At 31.5% G+C, this 17,532-nt stretch overlaps 1 protein-coding gene and 1 long non-coding RNA gene across 2 annotated transcripts; both read left to right on the forward strand.

The window, feature by feature from the left end:
- Positions 1–9,297: 9,297 nt before the first annotated feature.
- On the forward strand, positions 9,298–10,946 carry LOC107949296 (uncharacterized). The gene is made up of 2 exons (XR_005912212.1): positions 9,298–9,519; positions 9,960–10,946. It is a non-coding gene; the product is annotated as an uncharacterized lncRNA (long non-coding RNA).
- Positions 10,947–14,284: 3,338 nt separating this feature from the next.
- On the forward strand, positions 14,285–16,382 carry LOC107948456 (tyrosine-protein phosphatase RLPH2). Its single transcript, XM_016883007.2, has 4 exons — positions 14,285–14,968; positions 15,399–15,466; positions 15,692–15,871; positions 16,000–16,382. Exons 1-4 carry the CDS (start codon positions 14,458–14,460, stop codon positions 16,159–16,161), a joined length of 921 nt encoding a protein of 306 aa, XP_016738496.1. The 5' UTR covers positions 14,285–14,457; the 3' UTR covers positions 16,162–16,382.
- The last annotated feature ends 1,150 nt before the right edge of the window (positions 16,383–17,532 follow it).

A 17,532-nucleotide genomic window follows, 5' to 3' on the forward strand; every position in this document is an offset into this window, starting at 1 on the left:
ATCTTTATTTAATATTTGACTAAAGCTCTGAGGCATAACCTTTAGGAGTGTCCTCTATACGCATGTTATGACTATCCTTTCATTTTCCTTCAGGTTAGAGAAGTCTAGCTCAACCCTCTGCACAATTTTCAAGTGAAAGCTTATTCCTGCAAATAAAGTAAATCGTTGGTAAGTTCGATAGAATTTAGTGAGTTTCTGCGTGACAACCATATAGCAAAATTTAAATTTAAAAAAATAAACACTAAAGGATATTTTTCCACTCCCTGGTCACCTTTGGCCATTAGCAGATTGTATCAATATGTCTTTATCTTCCCCTTTTTTCTTGAAGCCCACTGCTAACTGACTCCTTCTTAATTTGTAACATACATGAATTCTCTCTGAGGTAGAGGTTCACGAGGAATATAAACCTGAAAACACCTCATCCAAGTTTCTTTCTTCCCCCCATTCGCCACCTTGGATGGGAGATTCCCATGTCAGTCATTGGCTAACTAATATTGGCTTAATGGGTTTCAAACCCTTACCCTCCTTTTTTCCTAGCTGACTACCCACTCCAAACAAACCTTGGGCGGGTTCCTTTTCTTGTTAGTCCTAGCATACCAGAGAAGGGAGGTAGAAACTCACCTTGCTTCCTTGTCCTTAACAACTTAGCTTGTCCAAACGTCAAAGCATTTTTCGTCTTGACAGTTAAGCATAACAACCCTTTATCAATTTACTTGTATACAAACAACTTTAGAACCCAAAATTTATATTATACAAAATCTTAGAGGATTCTTACTCTGTAACACCCCCATACCTGACCCGATCACCGAGTCAAGGTATCAGGATGTCACATTCGTTGCCGAAGCAACTACTAAAAATTTCAGAACAATTTATCTTCTAATTTAATTAATGTAGATCATTAACAAATTTTAGTAATAATTGAATTTTTGATAGAACTAATTATGAGTTAAAGGAACTTATTAACATCCACAATTGATCAAAGGCCAAATTGTAAAGTTCATAAAAAAATTTTGAATTGTTGTCGCGACGTTGGGGTTCCACGTCGTGACATGGCGAACTTGTCATCGTGACATCGTCTCCATTTCCCACAAGTTTCACGCTTTATTTTTATTTATTTATTTTATATCATTACCTGAACCGTATTCAGGTGTCATAACCACCACTTCATTTTACATATCATCCACTTACATCTATTTTTAATCTCAAGTCCTCATAAAAACATGAATTCAATTAAATATAACAAAGTTTATAAAATTAACAAAAATATTAAAATTTTGCAAATAAGACCATTGGAGGACTTGCACTTGCAAAATTAGTTTACCCACTTTATGTATATTTCATATTTATTTCTAAATTGAGCTAATCAATTTAATTCTTCATAAAATTTTAACAAATAATTCACATCAATTAACAATTATTCACTTATTATGTTATCAATTCGTTTAAACATACTCATATGTATCAATCATTCCATCACCTACAACCATTTCAAAACATTTCAAATTCATTTACTATATATATATATATTCATATAGTTTTCCTCCTCCTCCTCTCCATTCCACATCCTTTATGTATATATTTGTTAGAATATTTAGCTTTTAGTATATAACATGCTTATATGTAATATTATATATAATTCCACTATTTACTTTTGTGTTCATATCAAAGCTGTCCACTTGAGTCATAGTCACTAAATTATTTATATCTTGAGTTACAGAATTATGAATTAAGACCCTGTTGATGTTTTTGAAACTAGACTCAAATATATTTTTACCATAAAATTTTCAGAATTTATAATTTAGCCAATAAGTACAGTAAAATCTTTAAATTTATCCATGTTCTGTTGTTTGACAGCTTCAACCTTTCTTTACTAAAAAGTAATTATCTCTTAGTATAGGGTTTGGATGATGTTTCCATTTGTTTCTCTTTAAAATAGACTCATTAAGAATTTAAAAATATAAATTTAAACCCATTATTATTTTTTTACAATTTTTTATGATTTTTCAAAGTCAGAATAGGGGAACCTAAATCAATCTGACCTTGTCTCACAAAAATTCATATATCTCATAATATGAAATTCTTTTGCTTACACAATTTCTTCTATGTAAAACTAGACTAAATAGGCTTTAATTCCATAATTTAATTAACCTCTAATTCAATTTCTACAATTTTTGGTGAATTTTCAAAGTCAAACTACTGCAGCTATCCAAAACTGTTTTAGTGTAAAATATTAATAACCAAGTTTATAACACCCTCATTTCCTTTCTCTACAATATTTCCCATCACTTTATCTTATTTCCCTTCACTAACATATCAAGAACATAAAATCTTATATAAGAAAACTCTACTTTAACATCATTTTCATGCTTTTTCAATAATATCAAACTTAAAAATATATTGAAATCTTAATGTTCTTACCTTGTCCTATTGATTTCAATCTTTAACTTGATTTTCTCTCTCCTCCAACTTCTATTTTCTTGAATCCAAGGTGACTTTCTTGTTCTCCATAGTCTGTTTATCACTTTTCTCTCTTGGTGATTATGAAAATTTCTTAAAATTTTTGGTGAAAATGGTGGATTTTTTGTGGAAGGACCAAATTGTAAATACAAAAATTTTTTCTTCTTCTCTCCCCCTCACTCACGTTGGAAAGATGGGAGGATCCTCTCTCTCTCTCTCTCTCTTTTCATCTTCCTCTCATTTTATAATAGCTATTTATAATAAAATATTAGTAAAATATCTCATTAAAATATTAATAAAGTAATATTTATCTAATTAAATAATTATAAAATATCATCAAAATATCTCCAACATCATCATTGCCTTCTAGAGTTCTCTCTCTTTCTAATTAACCATTTTGCCCTTTATAATATTTTAAAATTCCATTATTGAATCATCACTTAATTTGGTAAAACTACGATTTAGTCCCTCATAATTCTTCACTATTCAATTTGGTCCCTACATGTCAATTCCATATCATAGTAAATTGGATTATTTTCACTTTTGGTCCTTCAACTTTCTTATTTTTACACTTTGATCCCCTAAATTTTGAATATTTACACTTGAGCCAAAAACTTTTCACATATTTATGATCTAGTCCTTACTTTAAATCAACATACTAAAACCTACTTCTTAATTATTATTATTATCATTATTACTCCTCAATATTCTCTTTTATCATATTTATATCATTTTCTCATTTTATCGAGAAATCAATTATACATCATGTCATGCTTCTTGATTTAACTCTCTTTTGATATCTTGCAACTTTCATTTCCTTTGATCTTATACCTTATTTCACTAAAATTTTATCTCATATTATTTACGACCAATGGGGTTTTGAGGATGTTACATACTCTACTCATTTTCTTCAATCCATAAGTTCAAAGGAATAAGGAAACTTACCAGTCCCAATCTTTCTACTTCTAGACTCAAAATTAGAATTATGGTTGCAACACGCAAAACTCCCTTCAGCTATATCCTCTTCTTCTTTAGGGCGACTGAAGAAGATGATGCTTAAAGAGAAAGATTTTGGAAGTAAAACCAAGAGGAATTGTATATGTTCCCATACACACACATATATACTCCATTGGCATGGTCTCCACAAACCATTGTGGCCACTCAATCCTAATTATTATGTTTCCCACTATGGAGCTAGTTGGTTTCAATCTAACTATACCAAGTTTGAAATTTAATGATCCCCCAACCAGCCACTCAAGTTTTCTAAATATCTCATTGAAGCCCTCAAATTCCCTTTTTCATCAAATTGGCTCCCGGGCTTTCTTTTTTATGTTCGGATACTCAAGGGGCCAGGTGTGACAACTCTCCACCCTTAAAGAAAATTTCGTCTTCAAAATTTCCTCTCATGGCAGTTAGGAGCAGTCTTCAGGAAACCGATCCTTATTAGGGAATCCTTTTTCTCAATTCAGAGACAAACATCCCCATTCACTTGAGTAATCTAGCTTATCTTTAGGTATTTAAGGGTCTTTAAACAGCCCCAGTGCTAATGGTGGATCCGTAATTTCCACGTATGGCAGTTTCCTGCCTACAGGTGTTGGCGGAGTCTCGGGCTTACATATTGTACCAGATCGTTCCCATGGTAAAAATTAATGACCTGAGCCTATATGAGCGCGTACTAATTCTGGCGAATTTGTGATACACAATTTACTTGGGCATAGTCTTTCGTTTTTCTATTTATCGCGGGGTTGGCGATACCTTTCCCTATATCGACAAGTGTCAAAAAGGGGTTTAGGGATGTGAAACAGTTTAGTACCTTTTTCCAATCAAATCTTTTTTTTCCAGATGTTTGGTTATCTAAACCAATACTTGTAGAACCCCTTTATCCAAATCAATCTTTTTCTTTTCCACCCCAATTTCCTTCTCGTTTGAGTTTGTTCTTAATTGTTGTATTTTTAGCCCCACTTTGCATAGAAAAAATATGTTAAAAGAAATGAAGAAGGAAGAAAAATAAAGGGAGAAGCATAAGAGAATGGAAAATAAAAAAGAAAAAAAGTTAAAAAACATAAAAGAAAAAAATTTAAATTACTCAAAATAAAAAAAATACATGGATCAATTGTAAAATTTAACTTAAAATTTTCATTTAAAATGATGATTTAATATGCCACGTCAGCTTATCGTTACACTGTTAATGGCAATTAACAGCTCAGTAACTAAAATGTTACAATACGATAATGTAAGTGACTAAAATACAATATTTTAAATATAACAGCATGTTTGGTTGCCCCCATTTCGGTAGGCCACCCCCAAACATTAGTTTGGTTGGTTATAATGGTAATACAGCCTGAATCCATTCCAGCGAATAGGCATTCCCTTCCTTCAGTAGTGAATAGCCAATCCATTCCACGGGAGTAATTTTTTTTTCCATTTTCATTTTTTGCCCTCAGCTTCAGCTTCATCTTCTCCTTTCCTTTCCATCTCTGCGTTTCCTTTTTTTTCTTCTTATTTCCCCATCTGCTGCTACTGTTTTATGTTCGCCTTCTTATTGCCATTCAGAGCACGGTAGGAATGCTGAGAGATTACCTTCTTTCTTTTTCATTTTTAGCCTCATTTTTCATCATCATCCTTTCTGCAGTTTGAACTACAGCCTCTACGTTCATTACCTTCTCCATTTATAAATCCCTAAACACCATTGCCCCTCACCAATTTTTTCAATCTTTTCCTCGTAGCAATCGAGATCGTAGAAATTTCCCAATTAAGGGCAAAATCTTCAGCAAGGAAACAATCCAGACTTAATTGAAGAACACATTACATTCTGGTTTTGATTTCAAAGCGATTCAAGATAAGGTTTCCCTTCATTTAAGACCTTGGCATCGTTCATTTCAGTTCTGGGTTCGAGCAGTTGATATTTATGGGCTATAAGTTCTCTTCTTTATCTTCTCCTTCCTTTGATTCTTCTTCTTGTTGTTAATTTGATAGTTTTACATTGTTGGGTAATTGTTGAAATGATAGGTGTTTCAACTTCGAGTAAGTTTTGTGAAGGATCCACAAAAGCAATAAGCAATAAGCAATGTGGGATTTATTATTGGTGACTATTGTTGATTGAATTCAATGTCTAATTTGAAAATTTACTTATATTATTGGCACGATACTTTTTTATGCAAATAAATTTGTTATATTTTGGGATTTTCTGAGAGTTCCTATGTTTCCTGCTTGTTTGCTTTCTCTTTTCAAGTGCATGGTTCTTTGTGTTATTTTTTAATTCAGTTTCTAAATTATGACCTACTATATCTGTAACTAGAGTTTTAGTTTCTACATAATAACTTAATAGTCTAAAAATTTCACGGAACTGCCAAGATACTCGTACTGTCATGGTAAGTTTTGATTATGTGAAATTTTATGTTGTTATTGAGGAATAAATGTAAGCTTTTGCAAGTGATTGATAATTCAAGTAAATTTTTACATGAATCTTTAGGCAGAGCAATCCATCTTTCATTGGTAATTAGGTGAAGCCTGTTTAAACCTGTTTTTGTTGCTTCAAAATTGGTTACTTTTCTGAGTTGCATGTTGTTTCACCATTTAGTATCTGCCGCATTTTGTTAAATTTTGGATTTTCTGCTTAGTGTTCATATGATGTTCTTGTCTACATGCCCCAGAATTGATTATTTGCTTGATAGTTTATACCATGGTTTCATTAAGACTGAAGACACTTTCTTCCTTGTATGCAGATGATGTTGATGTTCCTCAGGTGCAACACTATCGGCTTTTTCTGAAAGAACATGTTGTTTTTAAGGAGGTATTGTATTCTTGAATGTGTCTTAATGAAATGATGGAGGTTTAGACTTGGAAGAAATTTAGATTAGGAAGAAAATCCAGGAACTTTTAGAAAGAGTTCATTTTATGATATTTGATTTTTACAGGCTATTCCAATTAAAAATCCCCTCGCCCTGTCAAAGATACACCAGACATACAGAGTTCATTTTCTTTCTATAAGTATTATCATAGGGATATAATTATTAAGGTTCCAAATGCTTTCATCCTTGTTCCTTGCTGTGGCATCTTTAAACACTATTTGTGCTAATTCTTTTACTGAAAGTTGTTTCCCCTCCTTATATCTATAGATGAGGTTTTTCCATAATTAATTTTGTAGGAATTATTTGTTGCATTTTTTTCATTATTTATTGCATGAGGTTAATGGCTTGCTTGAGTTTTTCCAAGGTTCTTGGTAGTTATATCAATTTTTTGTAATTATTTCTGGTTTGAAGCTGGTTATATATTATTGGATCATGGTGATCCTTATATGTGTGCTTTGACTAATCAAATCTTGGTGGTAATACATTCCACGCTGTGTGTAAGTAGGAATTTTTGTTCATTTCATCAAATCTAGGTGAAATTTGTAAATTATGTGCCCCAACTCTTTTGCAAGTGAGCTGTAAATTTGTCATTGATGTTCTTTTGTATCATTAAATTTCTATAATTTCAGGAATGATGGATTTCATAAGGTAAGTTTTTTATTAAATTTTTGCTTATGTGCCAAGAGTCAAGAGTGGCTCAGATGCCTTGATCAATGGCTGAGCCATAATAATGGTCTCTATACTGTGATGGTATACTGAAAGTGTGACTTCCAAGAACAAGTTCTATTTACTGCATTATTTTCAGGTACTTTGGATTATAAAAGAATTAGACAAATGTGGTTGCTCTTTCAGACCAAAGGAAAATTTACGATGAAGAATGTCTGAATATTGATAACAGTGAAAAGTATACTTTGAATAAGCAGCTATTCGAATCAATATCAAAGTCTCTCAATGAAGCTGAAACGAAGGAAGAGATTGATGGCGTGGATACAAAGTATACTTTGAATAAAGCTGTTATCTGGGTTCAACATAATCTGCACCATCTACGATTTATGTTATTTGGGGATTCATTCGATTGTAGGTGTTGAGTAGGGTATGTATGATGTATCTAGTGTAGGTCTATTCAATATTTTTGAGATTTTTATATACAAAATTCTTAAAAGATCCATGTTTAAATGTTAATAATACTATATGCTATTTGCTCAAAAAAATGAATTTGACAAAATGAAAAAAAAATGGTAGCTCCGTAGTAGAACCACTAGTCCATCTCTCTAGCATGTTATAATTTTGAGAAAGAAAATATTGGTATTGTTATTGTTTTATTTTTGTATTCACATGTACGTATTGATCCAAAGTTTTTAATATTATTCCATACTAAGATTTTTTTTAATAATCTATTTACTTTTTTTATTTTTTTAATGAATTTCTGATAATTTGGTTGAAATATAATTTTGTAAGTTTTATAATTGATTGGATTTAATATATTCCTCATATAGATATTATGCAAAGGTATTCCTTCGAATAAATTTAATTTATATCGTAATAATAAAGTCATGAAGACTTGACTGGTAAATTTGTTATAAAACCTTTTAAATTTTATGAAATCATAAATTAATATAATGATAAAATTATAATTTGATCTCTTATAAATTAATTATTCATTTTTAACCCTTAAATTATGTTTGGTTGGGTGTAATGGTGGTTGGTTGTATTATCCTAATACGGGCTTATTACGTTACTGATTCAATCCTCATTTTCTCTGCATCAACGCCGATTTCTAATCCCTTCCAAAAGCAAGGATTAGCTAATCGTATCTGTTTTACCCTTCCCAGCAGAAATCGATCTCTACCCCACCCTCTCCCTCTCCCTCCCAACATCAACAGAAGTTGCCACCGAACCAAACCTCCACTCGCTCAGATCTTTCGCCGACTTTCATCTTGGCATCTTGGCATCTTTCGCCAACATCAACAAAAGCGGCAAGTGCTTCTTCTCTTTTTTTACTTAATTTGGATTTTTAATTTTCTTCCTCTTGATTGTTTTGTCGACAAAAAAAGATTTGTGTTCTTCAACTATGGTGGGTTTTGTCTGTTGAAATTAGGGTTTTTTTGGGGATAAATTATCAATTCTCTTGCATTATCATTCTATCTTGTATCCTTCAGTTGTCTGTTGAAATAACTCTAGTTTGGAGTAGAAAGTTAAAACTGCGTGGATTAGGCTTCTATTTTTTTTTCCCTTTATTTCGCCATTCAAACTTCATGTGTGGTGAAGCCGTTATATAATGATAAAGTATGATTGAGTTTATAATGTCGTAATTACATGGTGGATTTTAATTTCTAAGCAAGAAGTTCTGTGGCTGAACTTTCTGTTTTGTCGTGGCCAAGCAGGAGTTTTAATTGTGAAATGATCTCTGAGGATACTGTCCATGCATTAAAAATGAACAGCTGATTAATAATCTTGACAACTGCGGAGAACTTCTGATCTATTGCATTCTCATTTTTTGGAGTTTCTGTTTCATTAGATCAATTCATTTTATACAACTTTTCTTGCTTTTGTTTGAATATTTGTTTTCTGCTGTTTCTCTTTTCTTGGATTTTAATTTTGATCTAAAGTCACTTGATTTTTGGATTTTAGTTTTGATCTGAAATTACTTAAAAAGTAGCATCTATAATCTTCAAGATGTTCGATTTTCAGTATTTCTGGGTCTTATTATGCCTTGTTTGTCGAGAAATTCTAATGTGTGGTTTTGGATATAGGTTTAGTTGAGGCAAAAGTACCATGTAACCATTTAGTTTAATGTTTTACATATGGAGTAGTGTATAATCTATCATATGTAACAATGTAAGGCTCTTTTACGATTCTTTGTGGATTGAAGTCTTGTTTTCGTCTGGATAATTTCTCTGATCAATTTTTGGGAGTCTTAAGTTCTAGGAGTTTTCTTTTTTAGGAAACTTGACATGAATGCATTACTTTGATATTTGGTTACAGGCCAGACACACAGACTCCAATTGAGGAGACTGTGAGGGCAATGAATTATGTGATTGATAAGGGTGGGCATTTAATTGGGGGACAAGTGAGTGGTCTGCACAACAGATTACGGAAGCATGGGGAGTAGCTGAGAGGTTGGAGTCCGCTTGCTTCTGGAGTGCTTACTGGAAAATACAACAAAGGAAATATACCACCTGACAGTCGGTTTGCTTTGGAAAATTTCAAAGTAAGAACCACTTCACATTTGATTTGTTACTTTTGATTTTGTATGCTTTATTGATCTTTTTGTCTCAATTTTAAGTGTTGAACATAACCGCTTGTAGTCTTCTAGGTTCCTTTTTCCTCGTAAGGATATATTCTTTTCAATGTGATTGATTTTAGGCTATAGTTCACTATGTTTTGTGCTTCTTACGAATCTAACATCTTGTTTATGCATATGTGCTTGTAATAAATATAATTTCTTGCACGTTTACAGTTGATAAATCTCTGGTGTCTGTATCCGAAAAAAAAAACAAAAAGATCAAAAACTCAACTGTACAGTGGACTAATCTGATAAATCTCTGGTCTCTGTTGTAGCATATGTTAATTATTTCTATGAGACTAATCTGAAAATCCTTCCCTATATGCCATGAGTAAGCAACTAAGCTATGTTGTTTTCTTGTGTAGAATCTTGCTAACCGATCACTAATTGATGATATGTTGAGGAAAGTTAATGGATTGAAACTTGGTATACCATTAGCTCAACTTGCAATTGCATGGTGTGCTGCAAATCCTAACGTATCCTCGGTTATTACTGCTGCTACAAAGGAATCTTAGGTTATTATTTTATGTATCTCTAATCTTTTTGTTTCATATTTTGTTTGGACCACTGTATGGATGCAATGAATTTGCTTGGCTATGATATGCTTCATGGAAGAAAATTTACACATTTTTTAGTAGTGCACTATTATAAAACTGGGCTATTTGCTGCATATGCATGTGCTTGAAGTGTCAATATATGTTTGATATAGGGACAAACCAGCCGATGACAATGAAATATGGGTAATTTAATTAAAGGGTTATAAATTAATCTGGGATTATAGTTGTTTGCATACTTGGCTAAAGGTGACATGATTGGCTGTTTTGGTAGTGCGGTAGTATAAAATTTAGCTGTTTTCTAATTATGCATGCGTTGAAGTGTCAATATATGTTTGATATAGGCATACTGGATGATGACAATGAAATATGGGTAATTTAATGAAAGGATTATAAATTAATTTGGGATTATAGTTGTTTGCAAGCAACAAAGGTTTCAAGTGTATAAGTTTTTTAAACTTAGCTTTTTAAGGGTTGCATTAGGATTTGAATATTTACACTGCTGCTACTCTTAATACTTAAACTAAACTGCAATTTTTTTCTGCCACTTGATGTAATCCCATTACTGACTCCAGATCATCCAACTCAAATGCTAGTTTTTTTTAGTTTACCTTCTGATGTGCGGTTGGAATGAGTTAAAAGATTTCTTGCTAACCATTAAAAATAATGGTTCTGTTGATGATATTTTTGTAACTTTTTCTGTTTGTAATATTTGAGATGGTATGTCACTACAATGTTCAAACTTTTTGATGTTGTAAAACTGTATAACATATGGATTATGATGTAGAATTTCATTTTCATCTAACCTTTTGTTAATTTATGAAAATTATGTTTATACAAAATATAATTCTCAAGTTATTTTATTACTGCTAATTTTTTTTATTGTAGAATAATTAAATTATTTGTTTTACTAATGATATTTTAGCACATTAAATATGTATTGAAGTTTAAAAATAATAAAGTAGATTATAAAAAATATTTAATAATAATTATTTTAAATTATATTTTATAGTATCGTATATTATGATTTTAGTAAATTCATATAAAAATATTTATTATTAAGAATTTTATTAAATTATATATTTTAATTAAAATATATTTAATAATAATTATTTCAAATTATATTTTATAGTATCATATATTATGATTTTAGTAAATTCATATAAGAATATTGATTATTAAGAATTTTATTAAATTATATATTTTAATTAAAATATATTTAATAATAATTATTTCAAATTATATTATATAGTATCATATATTATGATTTTAGTAAATTTATATATTTTATTAAATTATATTTAATAATAATTATGTTAAAATATGATTAAATTATTTATTATTTATATTAATAATCTTATTAAAATTTAATAACAATAACAATAATCATCTACCTAAAAAAATTTCTGCTAAGGGTATTCTAGTCATTTTAGCTTTTTTCCTTATGCTATTACACCTCTATTACATTCAACCAAACACAAGAATACCATTACGCCTCTATTTCATTCCATTCAACCAAACAAAAGAATTACCTATTACGCCTCTATTCCATTACACATCTATTCTATTACAGCGAACCAAACGTGCCCTTAAAATAATTTTTTAACTTTTCCTCTGCTTTTAGCACATTAAATTGTAATGCAGTTTAAAAATAATATATAATTAATAATATTATATATTATGATTTTTTAATTCATATAATAATTATATTAAGAATGTTATTAAATTATATTTAATAATAATTATGTTAAAATATGATTAAATTATTTATTATTATTTTAATAAAAATATATTTAACAATAATTTTATTAAAATTTAATAACAATAACAATAATTATCTACCTAAAAAGAATTCTGCTAAGGGTATTCTAGTCACTTTAGTTTTTTTTCCTTATGCTATTACAACATCATTTCATTCAACCAAACACAAGAATACTATTACAGTTCTATTCCATTCCATTCAACCAAACAATTGAATTACTATTATGCCTCTATTCCATTACAGCTCTATTCCATTACAGCGAACCAAAAATGCCATAAATGACTAAAATAAAATATGAGACAAATAAAAGTGACTATTTTAATAGTTTAAGCCTAATTGTGGAAAGTCGGATGAATATAGAATCGTTTATTTCCATTAAAAAGAAAACAGTTACAAAACTGATAACTTCCTGAATTCCCGACCAAACCCCGAGAAACAAAGGATCAACGATTCACTGTTCCAATTTTTTGCTTACCCCTTTTGATTTCTATCAAAAAGAGAATGACAGATCCCAACAACAAACCTAGAATTGTAATCTGCGTAGGAGACATCCATGTCTACCTCACCAAACTCCTCAATCTTTGGTCCAACCTCCGATCCCAAATCGACCCTGACTCCTTCAACACCGCCACCGTCATCTTCCTAGGCGATTACTGTGACCGTGGACCCGACACGCGCAAAGTGATAGATTTTTTAATCACCTTGCCCAATATTCTAAAACCTACTTCTTAATTATTATTATTATTATTATTATTATTATTACTCCTCAATATTCTCTTTTATCATATTTATATCATTTTCTCATTTTATCAAGAAATCAATTATACATCATGTCATGCTTCTTGATTTAACTCTCTTTTGATATTTTGCAACTTTCATTTCCTTTGATTTTATACCTTATTTCACTAAAATTTTATCTCATATTATTTACGACCAATGGAGTTTTGAGGATGTTACATACTCTACTCATTTTCTTCAATCCATAAGTTCAAAGGAATAAGGAAACTTACCAGTTCCCAATCTTTCTACTTCTAGACTCAAAATTAGCATTATGGTTGCAACACGCAAAACTCCCTTCAGCTATATCCTCTTCTTCTTTAGGGCAACTGAAGAAGATGATGCTTAGAGAGAAAGATTTTGGAAGTAGGACCAAGAGGAATTATGTTCCCATACATACACATATATACTCCATTGGCATGGTCTCTACAAACCATTGTGGCCACTCAATCCTAATTATTATGTTTCCCACTATGGAACTAGTTGGTTTCAATCTAACTATACCAAGTTTGAAATTTAATGATCTCCCAACCAGCCACTCAAGTTTTCTAAATATCTCATTGAAGCCCTCAAATTCCCTTTTTCATCAAATTGGCTCCGGGCTTTCTTTTTTATGTTTGGATACTTAAGGGGCCAGGTGTGACAACTCTCCACCCTTAAAGAAAATTTCGTCTTCAAAATTTCCTCTCGTGGCAGTTAGGAGCAGTCTTCAGGAAACCGATCCTTATTAGGGAATCCTTTTTCTCAATTCAGAGACAAACATCCCCATTCACTTGAGTAATCTAGCTTATCTTTAGGTATTTAAGGGTATTTAAACAGCCCCAGTGCGAATGGCGGATCCGTAATTTCCACGTATGGCAGTTTTCTGCCTACAGGTGTTGGCGGAGTCTCGGGCTTACATATTGTACCAAATCGTTCTCATGGTAAAAATTAATGACCTGAGCCAATATGAGCGCGTACTAATTCTGGCGAATTTGTGATACACAATTTACTTGGGCGGAGTCTTTCGTTTTTCTGTTTATCGAGGGGTTGGTGATACCTTTCCCTATATCGATAAGTGTCAAAAAGGGGTTTAGGGATGTGAAACAGTTTAGTACCTTTTTCCAATCAAATCTTTTTTTCGGATGTTTGGTTATCTAAACCAATACTCGCAGAACCCCTTTATCTAAATCAATCTTTTTCTTTTCCACCCCAATTTCCTTGTCATTTGAGTTTGTTCTTAATTGTTGTATTGTTAGCCCAACTTTGCATAGAAAAAATATGTTAAGAAATGAAGAAGGAAGGAAAATAAAGGGAGAAGCATAAGAGAATGAAAAATAAAAAAGAAAGGAAGTTAAAAAACATAAAAGAAAAAAAAATTAAATTACTCAAAATAAAAAAAATATATGGATCAATTGTAAAATTTAACTTAAAATTTTTGTTTAAAATGATGATGTAATATGTCAAGTCAGCTTACCATTACAAAGTTAATGATAATTAATGGTTTAATGACTAAAATATTATAATATTATAACATAAGTGATTAAAATATAATATTTTAAATATAAATAATTAAAATAAAATATAAAATAAATAAAAGTGACTATTTTAATAGTTTAAGCCTAATTGTTGAAAGTCGGATGAATATAGACTCGTTTATTTCCATTAAAAAGAAAACAGTTACAGAACTGATAACTTCCCGGATTCCCGACCAAACCCCGAGAAACAAAGGATCAACGATTCACTGTTCCAATTTTTTGCTTACCCCTTTTGATTTCTATCAGAAAGAGAATGACAGATCCCAACAACAAACCTAGAACTGTAATCTGCGTAGGGGACATTCATGGCTACCTTACCAAACTCCTCAATCTTTGGTCCAACCTCCGATCCCAAATCGACCCTGACTCCTTCAACACCGCCACCGTCATCTTCCTAGGCGATTACTGTGACCGTGGACCCGACACGCGCAAAGTGATAGATTTTTTAATCACCTTGCCCAAGCGATATTCAAATCAGAAGCATGTTTTTTTGTCGGGAAACCATGACTTCGCTTTCGGCGGGTTTGTGGGGGTGTTGGCGGGTGAGTTTGAAGCGAAGGAGACATGGATGGAGTATGCTGATAATGAGGAAAGAGAAGGGTGGTATAAGGGAGAAGGGTATGAAAAGATGCATTTGCAAGGGAGGAGATGGGGTGGTTGGATAAAGGCTAAGTTTAATGCTGCCAAGGGGATTGATTACAAAGGCTCAATTTATGATGCTGCTCCTACCTTTGAATCTTATGGAGTTGCTCATGGATCTTCTGGTAATGCATGCTTTTTCATTTATTTATTTAATTTTGGGTGTTTGGATTATTCCTTTTTCTTGTATGGATTTAATTCATTGGTTTATAGAGATTAATACTCTTAGGTGTTCATTTTTGAAGTGGTTGTTGCGTTTGGTTCTTAGTCATGCAATTTTAGTTGAGATTTTGGAAGGTATGATCCAAGTATTGGGTTGATTCCTTTTATGTTATGATACTTGGTTGTATGCTTTTGAAGGAAGGAATGATTGTATTAGATTGATGGTTTTCAGTAGTGTATGTTATGTTTGACTGGCAGAATTTTTAGTGGTTTAATCTTCAGTATGGATTTAATTCTTACAAATTTTAGCTAACAGATATTAGTTGTGTTGTTTTAGATTAAAAATATTGATCTTATTCTAACAAAAACCATGATTTATTTTTGATGTCCAAGAGTTGATGAAGGCTGTTCCAGAAGCCCACAAGAAATTTCTAGCAGATATGGTTTGGGTTCATGAAGAAGTATTCCTTCAACTCTACTTCTCATCTATTTGCTCTTCTTGGCATTTAGAATACTGTGTGGTCAGAATGGGCTAAAAATACTTTTAACATTGAATTGCAAAACAAAATTATTAGCAAATATGCAGTCTCCTGTAACAGTGTTATGCAGGTTAGCTATATTGTTATAGTCTTAACTATACAAAGTGAAAGTGGAGACTTAGTGTTTTCAGTGTGCAATTTCTCCAGGATGATGTCTGTATTGAGACACAGGAAGGAGTTAAGCATTGTAAATTAATTGCTGTACATGCTGGTTTAGAGAGAGGCAAAAATGTCCGAGAGCAGTTGGAATTTTTGAAAGCCAAGGATGCTCGTGTGCCCAAGGTCACAGATCTCAGTGGTAGAAAGGATGTTTGGGACATCCCCAAGGTAACGAATGGTTCACAGCCCATCACACAACTCATATTCATCTTTGGTATCCATGCGCTCACTTAATAAAATGATTCTCATGACATGAAGTCAGACTGATGCAAGTGTTGGTGTTGAATATCATGCAGGAGCTAACTGAAACAATTTTGGTGAGTGGTCACCATGGGAAACTTCACATAGAAGGTCTTAGATTGATCATTGACGAAGGCGGAGGATTGGAGGGTAATCCGGTGGCTGCAATTGTGCTTCCTTCAATGAAGATAGTCCGCGACACTGATAATTTTTCTTAGTTTCATGTTTTAGTCATCAATTAGCTCTGCTTTCTGAATTTAAGAAAGCATATAATCCCTTGTTTTGGGGACATAAAGTATGGTCAAGCTAATAGGAGTAAATGTGGATTTGGAGGTACTTATTTGGTAATTTTGGTTGTGATAAGTTTGTTATAACGTCCATTAACAGATTATCTGGGAACCAGTTACTGGTATTTAATTCTTACTGGGTTCTTCTGCTAGCTGTCAAGTATTTTGGGGGCAAATTTAGCGTTGCGGTAGGAAAAAGCTCTAGGTAAAAAGTTTGGGTTGGACAATATTTGCTAAAAAAGTGACTTAATTTTTTTTAAAATGTTTACGTAAACTAATGGCAATGATAATGTGGCGGTTATTAAAATTTATATTATAACAAATTTAGTTCTGTTTAATTTTATTTTTACAAATTAATTAATTCAATACATAATGTGTACTTCATAATTAAACTAGATAATCTTTGATTACATGGCTTTACTTATGCTTCAAATGGTTAAGAGCATGATAGCTCTCAATGACAATTAACTCATTTTTGTTAGCTTTAGCTTGCTGCCATTGATGAAGCAATTCAAAACATAAAAAAATTGAAGCTATTAGACTTGAAATTGGATTGTAACGAAGTGAGTACTTTTTTGTTTTCAAGGAATTGAATTAGTTATTTTTTAAAATTTGAGTCATTTGTTTCTTATTCTTGATTTTTCCATTAAGTCAAATGCAAGGACAACATTATAAAAGGACGAAGTGGCAACATTTTAATTGCTCCTATTTATCAATGAAATTCGTTATTTGATGTTGGCTCTGATGATTGATAATGCGAGTTCATTCATGGCTCAATGTGTAAATGTTGAGGGTTAAATGTTTTTAGAATTAAGACTAAATTGACCCATATATAAATATTGAAGATTAAAATTATTTAATAGTTGGTGACTAGAAAAAAAAATCGAATAGTTAAAAGTGATTGTTTTATAACTTTTTATAGTTATATGATAATAAAAAAAAACTCATAACTAGAACGGGTGTAGTTCACCCAAATGTTTATCATTACTATGAAACAATGAAAAGAATTATCAAAAGGAGTACGCTAGTATAGTGATATTAAAAAATTTATATAGGCATTTAGAAAATGATCATGTTTTTTTATTTATTAGTTTTTCTTTTTCATGTAGTTGGAAAAAAACTTTGTGAAAATTTCAGTTCTTTTAGGTAGGATTGTGAAAACTAATTTGTATAGTGTAAAATAAGATGATTTGTGAAACTTTTGATTTCAAAGGCTTAACAAGCGTAATCTTAATGGCATATGTTCTATATTCAGTGGTTCTTGTGGATTTAGGGTTAGGCATATGCCATAGTGTGTGTGTG

This window comes from Gossypium hirsutum, chromosome D04 (genome assembly GCF_007990345.1).
Source record: "Gossypium hirsutum isolate 1008001.06 chromosome D04, Gossypium_hirsutum_v2.1, whole genome shotgun sequence".
Classification (NCBI taxonomy): domain Eukaryota; kingdom Viridiplantae; phylum Streptophyta; class Magnoliopsida; order Malvales; family Malvaceae; genus Gossypium; species Gossypium hirsutum.